The sequence below is a fragment of the Anomalospiza imberbis genome, chromosome 5, assembly GCF_031753505.1.
Source record: "Anomalospiza imberbis isolate Cuckoo-Finch-1a 21T00152 chromosome 5, ASM3175350v1, whole genome shotgun sequence".
NCBI lineage: Eukaryota > Metazoa > Chordata > Aves > Passeriformes > Viduidae > Anomalospiza > Anomalospiza imberbis.
The window spans coordinates 61,299,331-61,316,582 of record NC_089685.1 but is presented as its reverse complement, the minus strand read 5'-3'; the positions used below and the strand labels follow the sequence as shown (position 1 = coordinate 61,316,582).

Genomic DNA, 17,252 nt, shown 5'->3' with positions numbered 1-17,252 from the left:
CAGCAGCTGTCTGCAGCTTTTCTAAAGTTTAGATTATTAAAATAAACCTTAAAAAACCATGGAAGCAACTAAGTATTTGGGAACAAGAAAAGAAACATTATTAATGCAGTTCAACAGTTTAGCATGATAATCTCAAACTTGGGGTTCAGTCATCCTTTCTTCCCCAGTTTTAGATACAAAATAGGCTAGAATTTATGTATTTATTTTTAAAATTAAGAGATGCAAAAATAAACAAGTAAAATGTAAACTCAGCTACATTAATATCCAGGACAGGGCTGTGGTTATATAACAAAGTAGGCAAAAATATTTTGCTTATTCCAAAATTCACTTTCCTCCTAATCTGTTTGTTCCTTAGGCTAAGAACGAAAGAGATTCTAAGTCTTTGCAGCCTGGAGAACTACTTGTGCTTTTCTTCTTTATAGCAACTTTTTCCATACTTGCAATAATTATCATCACTCCCCTCAATTATTTCTTCTTTACATTAAACAGACACTTATCTTTTGATCTTTCCTCCCTATTCATGCCAGGACAGCTTTTATGTAAAGGTGCAAACTGCTGCATCTATTAACCATGTATTGCAGGCTCTAGGCATTCCAGGGGCTTTAACTTGAGGGGGTAATACCTGTCACAGATTTCACAGAGCAGCTTATTTTAGCTGCTCCTGTAAGACTGTATGGCATGAAATGTGTTTGATCTCATCTGATCTGTTTCAACCACAGAACGGATTAAAGGAAAAAAAAAACAGAGCAACGCAGTCAAGGGATAATAGAAAAAAAAAGTTGGAGATGTAGACTTCCTTTGTATCATAAAATACCCTCTAAAATAGTTAATTACAGAGTCCTCATTAAGACAAGTCTTACAGGACAATGTTGCCACTGTAGTATGTCTTCCAAGAATTGAGAAGCCTGGGACCCATCAAAAGCAGCATGACTTCACACGTTATTTGACATCCAACATTTCCCCTTCACCTTCCCAAGCAGGCACATAAAACTGGGTCTTACTGTAAAGAACTTCACCACAGCAGACACAGGCCCCTGGCAAAGCAGCTTCCTTGCTGCCTCAAGGCTGATGCCTGGATAAGAGAGGAGTGTACATGGGAGGGGAGAGGCCCAGCACACAAAAAACAAGGTGTGACTGAACAAGGGTGGGAGAGCCCACACAGGAAAGTTTAATATTCCAGAGGCACGGAAGCCTCTGAAGTCTGGGGAGCCACATGAAAAGCAGGTGCCCGTCCGGGCACGCAGACTGTCGGAGAGAGGATGAGAGGCTCAGCGCCACAATTACACATCATCTTGTGACTGGCGTGCAAGCTGCCAGGAGCCAGGACGCTGGAGCTGATTGCTCCCTCGAGACAAGCTGCAAAGTGCTGAGTGCCCAGAGCTGCAAAGGGAAAGCAAGTGAATCAGCAAGGGGCAAGTCAGTCCCCAAGCACTGGTGTGGTGCAGAATTATATCAGCATGAAGGTGATGCACCGAGATGAAAGCATAGAGAGGTGTTCCTTTGTTTATAAACATGCCAGAGACAACCAGGTTACTGTGGAAAGTAATTTTATTTCAGAATTCCACACACTTTGTCACAGATCATGCACTTGGACTTTCCCCTTTGCAAATCCACAGCCTCCAGGCCTGGGAGAGATGAGGCATCATCTCTTCACTTCTCACTGTGTGCCCACATGCTAAGAATGAGGGCCCTGATGGCAGCTTGCCAGGGGGCAGAAAGCAGCCTCTTGTTTCCATAATTGCTTTTAAACACGGGAAAAGAAATCTATCTGACTTGAAAGATTAGCAGTGGAGCTCAGCAGCAGTGAAACCCACAGCTGAGCAAGTTGGTCCTCACCCTGTGGTTACAGGGAATAAGATGACAACCTCATGGGAAGCTTGTGTGAGCTAAGCTACAGCAGAACACATGGAAACATTCTTGGAGCTGAGGCAGCCACCAGCCCAACGCATGCCCTGGGCCTCTTACAATCAATCTGTCTGAGCTGCTCTGCCAGGAAGGTGGCCAGGAGCTGCCCTTTTCACATTCAGCTTTAGGTTCTTCTGCTCTGTGCTACAGATTTGACCAGGAAGTAGCCTACCTGTAGGTAAGCCAGCCCTCCAGGCTGTACATCAACACATGTACCGCATTTAATACTGAAAGGTGCCAGTTTGAAAGACTCTGCAACATTCTGTTTGACCCACAGGCTGGGCACAGCATTACTGGAAATTTCCTGCATACTTACTCTACACTTTCTTCCCTGCTTCTGTTGCCTCTTATACCTGACCCTGCTCTTAAAATATTCCTAGTTGCAGTGTCCCTGTGACCCATCACATCTTTGGCCTTTGTCAAGACTGCCACTGCCAGGGCAGCCATTGCCTGCTGTGGTGGCTGCCTGTAGGAAGTGATAATTTGCCTCCTGAGAACAGGCTCATGGCCAGCTCAGAGGAGGGCAAAACTGAAGGGAAGAAACGATGGAGGTGGTTTATGCAAGTGAAGTGGAGCAGAGTCTACAAAAAAGGCAAAAAGGCAGCTTCAGTCTCCATTTGATACACAAATTGAGCTCGATAGCAGCAAAAAATGGCCATAAAATATTAATTCATTAGGTTGTCAGGAAGAAGTGAAAGCATTCATGTAAAAAATGATATATACAGATATGCATGTGACAACTGTTCTCAAGTCATATCTTGCTTTTTTTTCTTTTTTTTGTATCTAGAGTTTTAATAATTTCCAACCACACTGCTGTTAAAATGCAAAGACCACACAACTCCATGAATGGAGTCAGCACCAAGTCAGGTGAGATCACACTGAAGAAATGAGCTTTGGGGGAACTCCTGACAACCCAGATATTTTAATATTTTTTTTGACCTTCAAGTAATTAAAAACAAGGGAAATTCCCCCAATAGCCTATAGGCTCCAAGTCTCATCTGCCTGCTTTTAGGGTAGGAAGGCTGACATCAGAAAGGCAGTGGGGGGCAAGGGAAGGAAGAGGGGAAAAAATCTGGGAACCGGAGTGAAGAGCAATCAACAGTTGAACAACACTGACTGCTGCAAAACTTACAAAACACAAAGTCATACAAATGGGAGTCCTGTTAACCCTTGATAGACTATGGACTTTATATACACACACAAACTCCAAAGTACACATCTGGCAGTCTAGAAAATACCAGTACCCTAAGGATTAAATAATTTGCAATGCCATGTTGTGTTATCACTGTATACAGAATGCTATCTGACACACTGGCTAAAATGGGACGGATTGTCCGAGAAAGATGCTCCCTCCCTCGCCTCACCAGCACTGCCTCTAAAAAAAACCCAGGGTGAAAGACTTCCCTCCGTGGTTCCACTCCTGAAATTCACCTTGAAACTTCTCTGTCAAAAATGGGGGAAGTCCTGAGAGGAAGGGAGGAGAAAAGGAAAAAAGGATTCCTGCTCCCTCCAAACTCTGCTGCTACAGTACTCCTCTCCACTGGCTAAGGAGGCTGGACAGCAAGGGGGAAAAAAGCTCCTAAAGCAGGGAAAAGGCAAATATGTTTCTGAAACAATAGTTACGCTGGTCCTCTGAGATACAAACAGAGCTCCAGACCCGGGGGACACCTTCTCTCCCACTTTTTGAAGACAGCAGGTGGCTTAATGCAGAGTATAAAGAGTCTACAGCCTGAGAGCAGCCATAGACAGGAGTGAGCAGAACTGCACTGCCAACAGGTCCAAACAGACACAATGGGAAGGTGTGCCCTCACCAGCTTTCTAAGAGTATTTGTAAAATGGGAGCACTGGAAAGTCAACACATAGGAATGAGGAAGGGGATGGACAGCCTCAGTTGTGGGGAGGAGACTAAAACACACAGAGCAGATGGCAAAGCTAATATATCCCTAAATGCCAGCTTTGTATATGTACCCTAATACCAGCGTATGGGACAGAACCTTGCTGATGACTTGCCAGTTCAGTCCTGCCACCTTCACAGCCTTTAGAGCTGGTGAGAATCTGGCTTGTGTGTGCTTATTCCAAAGCCCTTTGAGGCATGCAGTCTTGTTTCCACCTCCAGCAAACCAAAACAGCCATAAGCTCTCGGGGGAAAGATGAAAAAAAAAATCCCCATTCCCATGTGTGTCTCCCACCCTTCCCCTCTAATCACCCTCTCTTCCTCTAGGCCAGAGACAACTGAAGAGCTGCCTTGTTTTCCACTCCCAAGGCCATTCCCAGCAGATCTGGCTAGGCAGGAACAGCGAGCTCTGCTCATCACACAGCCAGACCACAAAGGTACCTTCCTCCCCTGTGATAGCTTTAACAAGAATTGCCTGTACAGGACATTGTGTTGCAGCAGACTGGACAGATTTTGGCCCTTAATCCTGAACCCAGCTTACAAAGGATGAGAAGGCTCCATGGGAGCAGGAGCTGTGGGAATTCTCCAATTTCAAGCTCTACAGCCCTAAATATTGCCAGTGTAATCATTATCCACTCAGAAATACAAAAAGAACCCTATGCAAAATATCTCACTCAGTCTGCCCCGCATGACTGGGCCAAAAGGACAAAAAGAAAGGAAAGTGAGACAGTGTAGGACAGCAGAGAAAAAGAAACACTGGAGGAAATTAAACCACCTCTGTGCAAGTCTGCTAAAATCATCACTGGATTTACCAGCCCAGTTCCACCTTCTTCAGACCAAAAAGGGTTTGCTGCAGTAAGTGTACTACAGAAGAAAGAAGTGCATAGTTTAATTTATTTTTTGGTAGACACTTAAAACTCAGCAGAATTTATGTGAAGATCTCAGAGCTGCAGTTTTAGCCTCTCTTCCCTAGCCAATGGGTACCTGTTGGGGCAGAGATGGTGGAAATGGACCAGTAGCACCAAGAAATTCAGTGGAAGCACCAACTCCACAGCAGGAATTACTAATGAACCAAAAGGGGGAGGGGTGAAGAGAGAAAAAGGGAGGGGGAGATGGGGAGAAGTGGAGGAGACATAACTTGCAGTAATCAAAGTCTGCATTGGCTAAACCCTATCAACACTTCCCTAGGTAAGGCCCCATTATGTCTGCAGCAAGACCTCTGGCTCCGACAGAGAGCTGTAGAGGGTGTAGCCCAACTCATCCACTTCTTCAGGGGTGAGCTCTGAAAACAAGTTCACCTTGGGGTTCAGGGCACTAGGGAGGACACCTGCCTCCAAGTAGCGGATCAGCCCCTTCAGCGCCTGCAAGAAGCGATCAGCCAGCACGTCCTGGGACCAGTCGGACTCCTCCTGGGAGAGGTGCAGGATGACATTGGTGAGCTGGCTGGCAGTGAGGTGTCCCAGAGCCGGGTTTAACTTGCACACTGCTTTGAAGATCTTGAGGCACAAGCAGCGGCAGCCAGAATCCCCCTGGTCCAGGGCGCGGAGGCGAGCCGTTTCCGCTGGCCGCAGGCTCAATCGCCACAAGTTGTCGTTCTGGGCCAGTCGGTGAGGTTTGGCAACGAGGACGATGTCCCCCAGTGTCAGGGATGGTAGAAAGTCAATAAAAAGATGCCGATCTGCATCATACTGGACTTCCAGTGTCAAATCTGCTGGGGGAGCCGCGGGACGGATCACATAGTCCAAGAGACTCCCAATTGCTGGCCAGTTGATGGACCCAGCTACAACCTTTTCAAAGGTGTCTGCTACAGTTTTGGGGGAAAGGTAACCTCCCACCACACAGCGGTCCCAGTAGCTGCTCCCACGAGGAAAGTACTCTGGGTTTTCTCGACGCACCAAGTAGAAGCCAGGAATGTTCATGATAGTGTCCTCCCCGGGGATACACGACCACAGGTTCTGCTCCAGCATGAGAGGTACAATGAGCTGGATGTGGTCAGCTGTCACTACCTTTCACAAGAGAGAAAAGTCAGTAAGAATAAGCTTTCTCTCTCCACATTAATTTCATTCACCACCTTTAGGTAGCCTTCTGTCCAAAGGAACCTGGAATAAGGATTCAGCTGTCTTGCTCTCCTCTCTGTGTGGGATTCCCAGCCTCCCTTTGTTAAAAGGCATTCTGAAGGACTATTTCCAGCCATCAGTGGGATAATTCCAAGGTATAGCCATAGTGCTTACGTGGTATGTACTATTTAGAGACCTGACGTGGACTGCATATAGATGAATCATTCTGCCTCATGTTGCTTTAAGTCTGCTCCTTGGTTGTGAGCTGCAGCTGGCCTAGGGCACAGCAACACCACATGACAATTTAAACAGGAGGCAGAGTATTAAGTTTCTTGACAAGCTTCCGTTGCCATGGTTTAATAATCCAATGCTACAGCTAGGTACACTGCCCTCACCTGGTCTGCCACATTGTTTGGAAAAAGGTCGTTAAAGATCCCTTTTCATCAATGTGATTAAGACCCCAGGTCTAAGTTTCACTGGACATTCCATGCTCCATTCCAGAGCTCTGACTCAAACAAAGAAGTGTGCCTCTGAATCACTCACTATAGCCATGGGCATCTTGCCATCAGGGAGATATTGCAGCAGGGACTGCTGTCCAATCCAGGTCTGTCATGCATTAAAAAAAAAAATAAATAAAGGGTAGGAAAGACCTACATGAATACATGGGAGTTCTAAGGGAATGTATTTGGATGGTTACAGAGGGATGGAGAGGAAAGAGACTTGTAACAGAGAAACAGCAAGAAAAACACAACTAAAAGAAGAGACAGAGGGGAAACAAAGAAGGACTGAGATATTTTGGAGAAATTAACCAGCAAAAAGCAAAGGTTTTGCAGAGAATGACAGAGCAGCCTGGTCATGCCTGTTCCAACAGCACTGTGGAAACCAACGCCTGGCTCCACAGTGGGAAAGGCAACACCAGGGGCCTTATTACTGAGGAATGCTGTGCTGCGCTAGCAGCACCATCAGGGAAGCCTGAAACGGCCCTGCGTGGTCAGCCTCCTGAACAAGGAGCCGTGATGGTCCCAGGAGTTACCTGCAGGTCATCGTAGAGGCTGCCGCTGAGGTACATGTCCCTCAGGGGCATGTCCGGCAGCTTGGCGCGCAGGAAGCTGCGCAGCTCCGCGCAGATATCCACGGCCGCCTGCTTGGCCCGCGCCTGCTCGTCCGCCGGGATCGCCACCCGCCGCCGGTAGTAGGCGAACAGCTTCTCCTGCAGGGACAGGCGAAGGCGGGACTTCTTCAACTCCACCTGACTCCTCTTGGCAGACGGCTTGGGCTTTGTGGGTCGGAAGAAGTCTGCAAGACAGAAGGAAAACTGTTGAGGTTGCAGCTGATTTTGCTGTGAAGCGTTCCGCAGAACAGAATCTGCAGCGCGGAACTGCGGTCTCCCAGCTCTCAAAAAGCCCTTGGCAGACATTTTGCAGGCTTTACGCAGCTACCACACCAAAGGGGCGTGCCGAGGAACTTCAAAATGTACTACTAAGAGCATCAAAACAGATGTAAACAAGTTACTAGAATTGAAATTTGACCAGACTAATATTGTGTAGAAGGATGTAATTTTAATGGCTACGTGGGCAGTATCTCAGCTCAATTTCATCAAAAATTCAGTGCTGTTACCAGTTCAAAAGCTTTCCGTGTGATGCCAGATCAGTGAATAAAGCACTTTTGAACAACCACCATGATCTCTTTGAGTTTTTAACATTGAAACAGATTATTAAAAATTGCCAGCAAAACCCAGTCCTGACTAGCATATGAGATCAGAGAAGACTGTGCCACCTGGAAATGAAATAGTTGTTGGGAGTCTGATCAGTACAGTAATTAGGATGATGAGCTGACAGATCCTGGGGCCATCCCAGCTCAGGCCATCATAGCTCCAGCAATACCCCTCTGAAATCTTCATTGGAAAAAGACCAGAGAGCCCACTCAGAGGCACAATGCAACAACACAAGGTTTACATTGCTATCTGCCTTACTAAACAATGTCTGACCTGCAGAGATTCTCTGAGTCCCTTTTTTCCTGACTGGTTTCCCAAAGAAATAAATCAATGCTTCCTGTCCGTTTCAGATTTCTCTGAACGCGGACGAAGAGTTTCAGAAGTTAACAATGAGAATTAAAGGGGAATTACAGATCTAAGAGAAGTTTGGAAGGGCTGTGATACCTACGAGGTGCAGGAGAAATCCCAAAGTCAGTGGCCCCATTAAAGCAATTGGCTGTTGCAGATTTGTTTGATGATGTGGCCACACAGCACAGGAGGAATGAATGACCAAGCTGTCCACAAAGCCATCTATCCCAGCCTCAGCAGCTGCTGTCTCTTGTCCCACTGGGTTCTTTTGGACAGATTTGAGCTTTTTTTGTATAAAGGAAATAATGCACTAAACCATAGGGAACTGGATTTCATTGCCTATTTATGAAAAAAATTATTTTTCTTTACTGAGTTTTAATTTACTTCTAATTGAAGAATTTAAGACACCATCATCATTGTTTTTATTACTCAGCCCATATGCTTGGGGACACCAACCAAATTATCTAAACCTCATTTAACACAGCTGTCTAGTTTTTACTGTTTTCTCAGCAGAAAACCTATGGCCATCCCAAAGATAACTTCCTTTAAAATAATCTGGAAATCAAGTTAATAGCTTGATTCTGATTTTTAGATTAAATCTCCAAGTGTAAATCTCCTAGTGACCAGGAATAGAAAGTAAAACCGTTGAGAACAAAGAACCAACCACACGTAACAAAACAAGGCTGGATTCTAAATTACTGAATATCCCACCAGAAAGAAAACTATAGGACATTTTCTATAGACTACTGAAGACAAACACAGTGATAAGCAGTACTAAACAGGGAAACGTCGATCCAGAAATTATTTGGAAAATGGTAGCAATAATACAGGAAATACTGTTATAACTTGCTACTCATTCCCAGCTCGAGTACTTCCCCCTTATAAAGATGCAAGCAAACTGGAATGACCCAAAGAAAGGCAGCAGAGTGCTTGAAATGAATGGAATAGCTTTCTAGCAGGAAAAATTAGATATTCAGATTGAAAGAGCAAAAATGAGGGAGAATAAAGCTTAACACCATGAAATCATGAGAGGAATGAAGAGTGCAGATAGATGACCATTACTGACTAGTTCCCAATGTCAGCTCTGATTCTTAAGTTACCAGTGGACCTGCTTAAAAGAAAAACATAAAAATCCCAGGCCAGACAGGGTATTTCCTTCCCCTGCATTCCTTTAAATGAATACAGGGTTTATAGACCTGGATGACTCTCTGATGCAGGAGGATGACCATGCCTCTTACCAGTGTCTGCAGCTGAAGGATCAGTGGGAAGGGTCTGCAGGGAGCGGCTGAGGCTGGTCTTCGTGTCCTGGGTCAGCAGGCGTGAGGAGGAGCCCAGCCAGTTTGGCTCTTCCCAGCTTCTCTTTCCCGACTGGCTCAAGCGAGTGGGGCTGCTGGGAGCACTGATTGCCCGGTCGTACATCTAAGCCGGGAAGAGTTCGTGTCACCGAGGGCCCAACGCTTGCGTTTTACCCCGGCCACTGCCAGCACCCCGCTCCGGAGCCGTGCGCGGTGCCAGCCGTGGCACTCAGTCACTCAGTCACTCACCCGCTTGACGGCCAGCGTGGCGATGCCCAGCATGGCGGCGCCCCCCACGCCCAGCACCAGCCGCGCGTTGGCCAGCACAAAGTCGATGGCGGTGCCGATGCCGTTGTCATCCTTCTTCCCTTTGCGCTGCCCAGCGCCTGCCATCTCACCTGCAAGCAGCGGGAGCGTTACACAGTGGGACAAAACGCGCGGCCCTGACGGTTCACCCCCTTCTCCCACGCCTCACACCCGCTGCTGCTCCCGGGTTTTACCACAGGAAGGGACCACCCAACCCTGCACCCTCTCTAATTATGTTCCCTCAAAGAGCTGCTTGTTCCCAGCAGTGCCAGGACAGTACTGACCAAGAAACACCCAGTGCCTGAGGGAACACATCCAAATTTGATGTGAGGTTTCTAATAATTGAATAGGTTTAACGACAGGAAATAGAATTTACTTCTGCAGTATTTTGCAATAAAATCCTGCGTATTAAGGAAAACCCTCTAACTATTCAGGTATTTTTCTTATAATTTGTGCTTCTCAAGCAAAGCACATCCAATTTATTTTGTAATTTCTAATGTAACAAGTGTGATTTTGCTCACAGGCAAGGCAATACAGGGTTGGTCAACTGTCTGGCACAAAGTGGAATCTTCCCCAAGAACTGACAGGCAGTCTCAGAGTTTCCATTCACAGATTAATTTCTGACCAGTGTCCAATCCCAGATACTTCAAAGACACCCAAGAATCAACAGCAGAGACTGCAACACAGCATAAAAGGAACGGCTCCCTTGCCTTCATTTGATGTTTATTCCTGCCCTCGAGGCTGGTGGGTTTGACTCGCAGACAAATAATGTAAAACACTGACATGAATATTGTCTTACATATATACTTTCGTGTCCTCAAATTTCCATTTAACCTGACCTTGAGATTTAAATTTAAAGAGTCTCTCAGGCCTACATGGCCTCAAGCTGTGCCAGCAAAGGCTCAGGCTGGACAGCAGGAGGAATTTCCTCACAGAATGAGTGATTAGACATTGGAATGGGCTGCCCAGAGAGGGGATGGAGTCACCATCCCTGGGGGTGTTTAACTTGGACGTGACAGGCAGTGCCATGTTCTAGTTACGAGGTGGTCATCAGTCAAAGATAGGACTCAGTGATCTCAGAGGCCTTTTCCAACCTGAATGATTCTATGATCCTGAAAAACACACTTTGCCATCACTGTAGCCACAGGGGGATCCCCAGTGAACCTGTATGAGAACACCAAGAAACTCCCGCACTGTGACATTAAATCTGTTTTCTGAAGCAGTGTCCAAGGCTGTGAGCCTGCCTGCCTGATTGGGGTGGTTTAAAACTGCCATTTGTTTTTTCTAAAGCCAAGCCAGCGGGAATGTTCCTGCCTGGATGAACCAAGAATGCATTCATTTGTCATCCCCAAGCAGAAAAAACCCTGCACTCTCGCAAAGCTCACTGTAACAGCAGCATGAAGAACGCAGTTTTATCATTGTAAATGACCTACCTGTGACCTAATGCATTTCTGGAGAGAACAGGAGAGCCCTCTTGGTGTGCCTGTGGAAGCACCTTCAGGACTTCTTCAAGGAAGTGGTGGGTAGTGAGTGTTAATCATCTCTTCAGGCTGGCGAGGGGGTTTTGGAAAGAGGAGGGAGGTACGTGAGACCGGTGGGAGCTACAGGGAATCTCTAAACCAGGCCCCCGAGCCTGCTCTGCAGGAAAGCCTGTCCCTTCTCCAGCTGCCTCTCCTTGTCCTCCAGCCGCTGCAGCCGCTGGTTCCGGCGGAACTCGCGGCGGATGGAGGCGAGGTAGAAATCCCGGTCGGTGTAGCGCAGGCCGCGGCCGCGGCGCAGCAGAGCCCGGTACAGAGTCAGCACCGCCTCCCGGGACCACGGGGCCATGGGGGACAGGTGTGGGGCGCGGGCGAGCGACCTGCAGAGGAGTGACCGAGGGCGGGATCCGGGTCAGCTTCTCCCTTCCCGAGAGACCCGCCGGCCGCCGCCTGCCGCTCCGCGGCGGGCCCCGCTCGGTGCCGTGTCCGCCTGTCCAACGGCGCGGGGTAACGGCCGGGCCGGGCCGGGGCGCGGGGGCCGCTGCAGCCCCGCGGGAGGAGCGCGGCCGCCCCGCTCTCACCGGGCTGCGCGCGGGGCCGCTCCGGAGCCGCTCCCGGGGTCACTCGGCAGCGCCGCGCTTCCGCTTCCGGGCCGCGGCCCGCGCCCGCCAATGGCAGCGGCCGCGCGGGCCTGAGGCGGCGGCGGCGCGGCGCTGCCGCCCCCTGGCGGCCGGGAGGGGAGCTGCCCGCGCCCGTCCCACCCCGGCAGCCCGGGACGCTCCCGGCCGGGAAGGGCCCCCGGCAGCCCGGGACGCTCCCGGCCGGGAAGGGCCCCCGGCAGCCCGGGACGCTCCCGGCCGGGAAGGGCCCCCGGCAGCCCGGGACGCTCCCGGCCGGGAAGGGCCCCCGGCAGCCCGGGACGCTCCCGGCCGGGAAGGGCCCCCGGCAGCCCGGGACGCTCCCGGCCGGGAAGGGCCCCCGACAGCCCAGGGCTCCGTGTGCGGCTCCGTGTGCTGCAGCGCAGCGCGCTGGGCTGCCGGCCCCGAAAGGCAGCGTGTCTGCCGTGCGCCACGGTCATGGAATCACGGATTCCATTAATTTGGAGAAGACCTCTGAGGTCATGGAGTCCAGGCTCTGACTGAATAACACCTTGTCAACCACATCATGGCACTGAGTGCCACGTCCAGTCTTTCCTTAAACACCTCCGGGGACGGTGACTCCAGCACCCCCCCGGCAGCCCATCCCTAATGTCTCATTGCCCTTTCTGCAAAGGAATTTCCCCTAATGTCCAACCTGACCCTCCCCTGGAAGAGAGCAGTGGATCAGTGCTGCATCTCAAGGTTCTTCTGACTTCTTACAGTGCTTTTTACAGACTAACTGATCAAATTCAAGCTCCTTATCTTTATCTCCAAGGAACCCCCAGAGATCAGTGCTTGGTCTGGAAGCCTCAAGGCTCTAGGAGAAGGGCAGGAGCTGGCAGCCTCTCTGGGGTCTGCCTGAGATGATGGAAGAAGACTCCCAAAGCCAGAACCTTTTGCTCCACTGTCCAGGTGTAAATCCCACTTTTCCATTCTCACCTGCTGTACTGTGAGGTGTCTCTGGGACATATCTATTTCTCCTTAGCCATCCCCTCCTCCCCAGGTCCCACCTAAATATAAAACATAATGTGCTGTGCCTCCCCTGGAGGGGAGGGTGAGAGAAAGAGCAAATGGTGTGTAACAGAGGAGAGCCACATCACTTCACACAATTCTCAGCGACACCAGATATGACAGTGATAGAGCTGAACAGGAAGAAAAACAGAAGCTCTGGACTGGCTCACTCTGTGCCAATCTCCTCTTGCTCATTTCCTTTCTGAGATAAACAACCCCAATCGTTTTGATCTCTCTGTGAGTGAATTTGCCATGCCCCTAATCAGCCCTTTCTGAGAAGGGCTTACTTGAACTGCAGACAGTATTCCCAGAGAGGCCGCGCTAGTCATTTACATAATAGCATTATCATATTTTCCATATTATTCCCTCCTTCTTCCTTCTGCATGCTAATATTTTGTGTATGCTTTTTTTTTAACTTACAGCTACTCTCAGAGCCAGGTTTTGTGTGACATACATATTATTTCTTGGGTTGCTAGAGAACATCTGGAGCTTTGTAATTCTTATGTGCAATTTGTTTTCCCTCTTCTGACCTTGCACGTACCCAGTTGATCCTTGGCAAATATGTGGTGTTCCCCATTTGCCACATTTGCATTTTACTCAGTCCTTTTTGATCTCCTCAAGAGTCAACAGCTTTGAGTCGACTTTTAAAAATGTTTGGTATATTGCTCATCTTTGTTTCCAGATCATCAGTTCCTATACTGGGCTATCCAAGACCTCGGAGGCAGCATTCCCACTCTTTACCTGCTGCCAGAATGAAAATCGATCTTTGACCCTTCCTCCCGGCTTCCTGCCTCCTCCTTAGGTTGTTAATCCTCAGAAATAGTTTCCTTCTCACAAGTGGGCTCTGTCACCCCTGGGGCAGGTGTGCTGATGAGCCCAGTCCCCAAAACTCCCAAGTCTGGACCAAAACTTGAGCGGCCGCATGTGGCAAACCGCTGGAGCACTGTCAATGGGATCTGCCGGGTCAGGCCGAGCAGCGATGGACTTCCCTGCTGCCCTCCTGCCACGGCAGCCAAGGACTGCCACCTCCATAAGCGCCCCCTCCCCAGCCCGGCCCCCTTGGGTTGTGCCTGTTTTGGTGTTTCTCTCCGTTCTTTCCCCCCCAGGCTGGCTGCCAGCTCCCGGGCCTCTCGCCAGCAGCTGCGTGTGCGTGTTGAGAGCTCCTCCACCCACACTGTGCACCGTCTCCAAGTGCCCCAGCCCTTGCGGGGACGTCACTCGCTGTGCCCGCTGCCCCATCGGCGCTGCCCGCGCCTGCATTGTGTGGGCAGGGGCCTCAACCTGCCCCTTCTCTCTTGCAAAGAGGAGGGTGAGCGCCAGGGCCGAGCAGCACATGACTGACCCACTCCAGCTGCCTGCCAGTGCCCCACCCCTGGTGCCATGCCGGGGGCTGTACATTTGAACTCTGCCTTGAGACAGTGAAGTGTGATCCCTCGTCTCCAGGGTTTCCCAAACTCTGCTGACCCGCTGCACGCAGCACCCCAAAGACTTGTGCTGCCCTGAGGGCCCCATGGGCCCCGCTGCCTGCAGAAGCCTGTTGCCCATGGACTCACTGGGAATGGGGTTCCTCTGTGATTCTAGCCTGTATCCCTGTATGAAAGGGAATTTACTTGCCCTGACAGGGCCAGGTGCAGGCAGAGAGGAGGGAGCAGACCTTTGCTGTGCTCCAGGAGAACAATAACAACCTTTGTTTCTCGAAATGGCCGAGCGAGCTTGAAATTTCAAAGGCAGCATGTGTGACAGGGCACAGTAACCCGTGCTGTTACCTGGAATAAGACTAAGGCATCCCCTCCTGTCCGCTGCCTCCTCGGGGGTCTCCAGAGCCGCCACTGCTCTGCTGGTCTTCTCATGCTTGCAGCCAGTCCTCCCACGCAAGCAGCCACTGCCACAGGCTTTGGTGGTCGCTAAAAACAGCAAATGGGTGCCCCTGAGCCCGGCTTGCAGCCTCTGCTCCTGGGAGCCACGGGCCATGCCCAGGGCTTCCCACCACCCATTCTGCAAGGGCAGAACCATTCCCAGCCATGGAGACATCCCTGTGCTGCCCATCACCAGCCAGCAAACCCTCCCTGGGCAGCATGGAGGTGAATGTGAGCCTCAGAGCTACAAATGGCATCTTGGAGGGGCTGTGCAGGGATGGGAAACAAACTGTGCTTGGAAGCAGAAGGCTGGTCTCTTAGCGGAGCCAGAAAGCAGTTCTAAAATGTGAGGGGGATGATGGATAGTGACCCACCAATGGTATCTGAGCTTGAGCTTAAAATCTTTAGTATCTTCTACTAAATGGACCTCATAGGAGGCCTTTTGGTAGTCTCAGCCCTGTTCAACAGCTCTCTCTTTAATTGCAGCTCTGTTTCTTTACTTTTCTTGAGCAGTCACAAGGATTAATGGCATTTGAGATCCTGGTCTCCAGCTGTGACAAGCCAGGAGGGGTGGAGGCCCAAGGGTAGCACACGTGCTGAAGCACCCAGCAGCTTTGATGTTGAGTGCATGTGGGAAGACAGGTGGCGAGGGAGGAGAGACCACTGGTACACAGCCACTTTTCAAGAAGCATTCCTGATTTAGAGCAGAGACCCACATTTTAGTAGGGACAGTAAGTATCTGATCTGGGAAGCCACGTTCAGGGTATGTTTTTGACAGGGGGAAGAAGGGAAAGGTCCCAGCCTCGCTGCAGCTGAAGTGGGGCTTTTCAGACCGCTGGACTTCCATCCCTGCAGTGCAGGGGGCTGCAAATACCACCAGCAGCGAGTGCTCTCCTGTGTGAAGCAGAGCTGCTGTCCCTGTGAGGGGCTGCACTGACAGTCACTGAGGAGGCTCAGCTTTATTACCTAACACATTGAAATTTCTTCTGTAGTACTTTTACAATTGGTCTGTGCCCACCTTCATTCCCAGCATAACTCATGTTTCTTCAAACAAATTTCTCCATGGCTGGGGTTTGTTGAAGACTTTTCGCATTATTCCCCGACTGGTAAGATTCCATCCCCCAGCCTCCCTCACCCCATTTTTCACTTTGCATCAGCTGCATGCTGCAGGAGCTTTACAGAGCCATTCGGAGACCCTGCTTTTGTGAGTGCTGTTGTCCTTGCAATCTTGCATCCCTACGACAGCCTGTTTTCTGCAGGGGAAGTGTCGGCAGAGAGCAGAGGGCTTGCAGCTGATGGTACCACCTGCCTGAGCTGAGCTGCACATGCTGACCTCAGGCTTTCTTGTGCTCCTTTGCCTGCTGTGTGCTGGGATGAGGCCCTCTCGGCGTGAACATGGGATTTTGGTTTGTGTAAGGGTATCCTGGACTCCAGCATCAGGTATGGTTTGGTCCCATGTATGTATAGACCACCTGAGAAGGGCATGGCTGCTGTATTCTGCTGTATTCTGCTGCTTCTCTTCTTTTTCCAAGCAAAGGCACCAATTGCACACCTTTCCCCTTAAGTCACAGGCCCTTAGATTTATTTTTGTCCCATTTACCTAGTTTTGGTTTTGCCATGGTCTGACATTCACTTCTGGGTAACAGTTTGAGACAAATGCTTTAAAAACACTGTGAAGCAAAAAGAAGTGGGTAGATGTTTTCTACATTCTTTTATTTTTGTGTGTATGCCTGGTTCTTAGTAAGTGTCTGAGGGGGAAAACCTGATGATTTGTTGCTCTCTCTTTGGAAGAAGTCCAGACTGTAGAACAGGGCTAAAATGCCAGGAAAGAGTTTGCTGCATAGAGGCAGGCTTATGTTATTTTATTTTATGCATTCCTTGGATAACATATTTTCTTTAATTTCAGATCCTGAAGAAGTAATTTTAGATCTTCATTCAGCACAGCTTATTTGCTCTTCTTCTCAGTTTTCCTTATTTTTAGAAAGGTGAAGTGTGTTCCCAAATTAAATCGTTACTGAGATGGACTTCAGCCAAGAGGATCCATGGTTCAAGCCATAAGGCACAGGAAACACAAGAGTAAAACAATGGAGTTTTATATTGTGTTTCATTTGGCAGAGTGAGGAGAGATATGGCCTTGAAAGATTTGTATTCGTATATGGCTGAAACATATTTTAAAAGACAGTAAGGAGTATTTTCACTTCTCATTTTGCTTAAAAAAATAAGCACACACAGAAATGCTGAAAATGTTGGGATTGCCAGATGCTCCTTAGTTCCATGTAAAGGTTCATGTCTGGGGATCTCAGAGATGCTTACAGTAAAGTCCCAAACAATAGCTGAAGAGGGCTGCTCCTTTACCTTTTTGCTGATATGCCTGTCCCTGCTGCAGCTTCAAAGGCAGAGCTTGCAGCAGCCTGGCCCCAAGCCAGGCTCCTCAACCAAGCATCCATGGATTATATTCCTTATGTCAGCTTCTCACTTCAGTGATCTGGAGCCCCTTCTCTAGATGGGACAGTTTTGCAGTGACAGCTCAAAGCCCTGCTCACTCCCAGGTGAAGGTTTGCCTTTGGCGCGCCCAGGAGCCTCAGGAACGCACACCACTGCCAGGAAGCAGAACATGCCTCCCTTCCGCCATGGCCAAATCCTCTCCGTGGCAGTGCTCTGGAAAGCAGGGCAGCCAGTGCCTGCAGCTGTGGGCACGTGAGCATGAAGCCATTTGTTGGTGACGTTCTCTGGGGCTGGGGTGACTCTCC

General features: G+C 49.5%; 2 protein-coding genes across 3 annotated transcripts; both read right to left on the bottom strand.

Annotated features, from left to right (window-relative positions):
* Nucleotides 1–1,530: 1,530 nt before the first annotated feature.
* Nucleotides 1,531–11,089, bottom strand: MIEF1 (mitochondrial elongation factor 1). Of its 2 annotated transcripts, XM_068191309.1 has the most exons (6): nt 10,953–11,089; nt 9,463–9,611; nt 9,157–9,337; nt 6,890–7,152; nt 6,400–6,462; nt 1,531–5,805 (listed from the first exon to the last, which is right to left on the bottom strand). In XM_068191309.1, the coding sequence occupies exons 2-6, from the start codon at nt 9,604–9,606 to the stop codon at nt 4,999–5,001; spliced, it is 1,458 nt and encodes a 485-aa protein (XP_068047410.1). In that variant the 5' UTR covers nt 9,607–9,611; nt 10,953–11,089; the 3' UTR covers nt 1,531–4,998. The 2 variants fall into 2 exon arrangements, with proteins under 2 accessions (XP_068047410.1, XP_068047411.1); XM_068191310.1 differs by lacking the exon at nt 6,400–6,462.
* A 44-nt stretch (nt 11,090–11,133) lies between these two features.
* Nucleotides 11,134–11,597, bottom strand: MIURF (mitochondrial elongation factor 1 upstream open reading frame). Its single transcript, XM_068191313.1, has one exon. The coding sequence runs from the start codon at nt 11,344–11,346 to the stop codon at nt 11,134–11,136; it is 213 nt and encodes a 70-aa protein (XP_068047414.1). The 5' UTR covers nt 11,347–11,597.
* Nucleotides 11,598–17,252: the final 5,655 nt, after the last annotated feature.

What these genes read in the sequence shown, in the direction of transcription:
- MIURF (XM_068191313.1), bottom strand. Translation starts at nt 11,346, where the DNA reads ATGGCCCCGTGGTCCCGGGAGGCGGTGCTGACTCTGTACCGGGCTCTG.
- MIEF1 (XM_068191309.1), bottom strand. Translation starts at nt 9,606, where the DNA reads ATGGCAGGCGCTGGGCAGCGCAAAGGGAAGAAGGATGACAACGGCATC. An exon ending in GCCTCTACGATGACCTGCAG is followed by an intron (nt 6,463 to 6,889) that starts GTAACTCCTGGG and finishes AATGCATGACAG; the next exon opens with ACCTGGATTGGACAGCAGTC. An exon ending in GCAAGATGCCCATGGCTATA is followed by an intron (nt 5,806 to 6,399) that starts GTGAGTGATTCA and finishes CTCTTGTGAAAG; the next exon opens with GTAGTGACAGCTGACCACAT.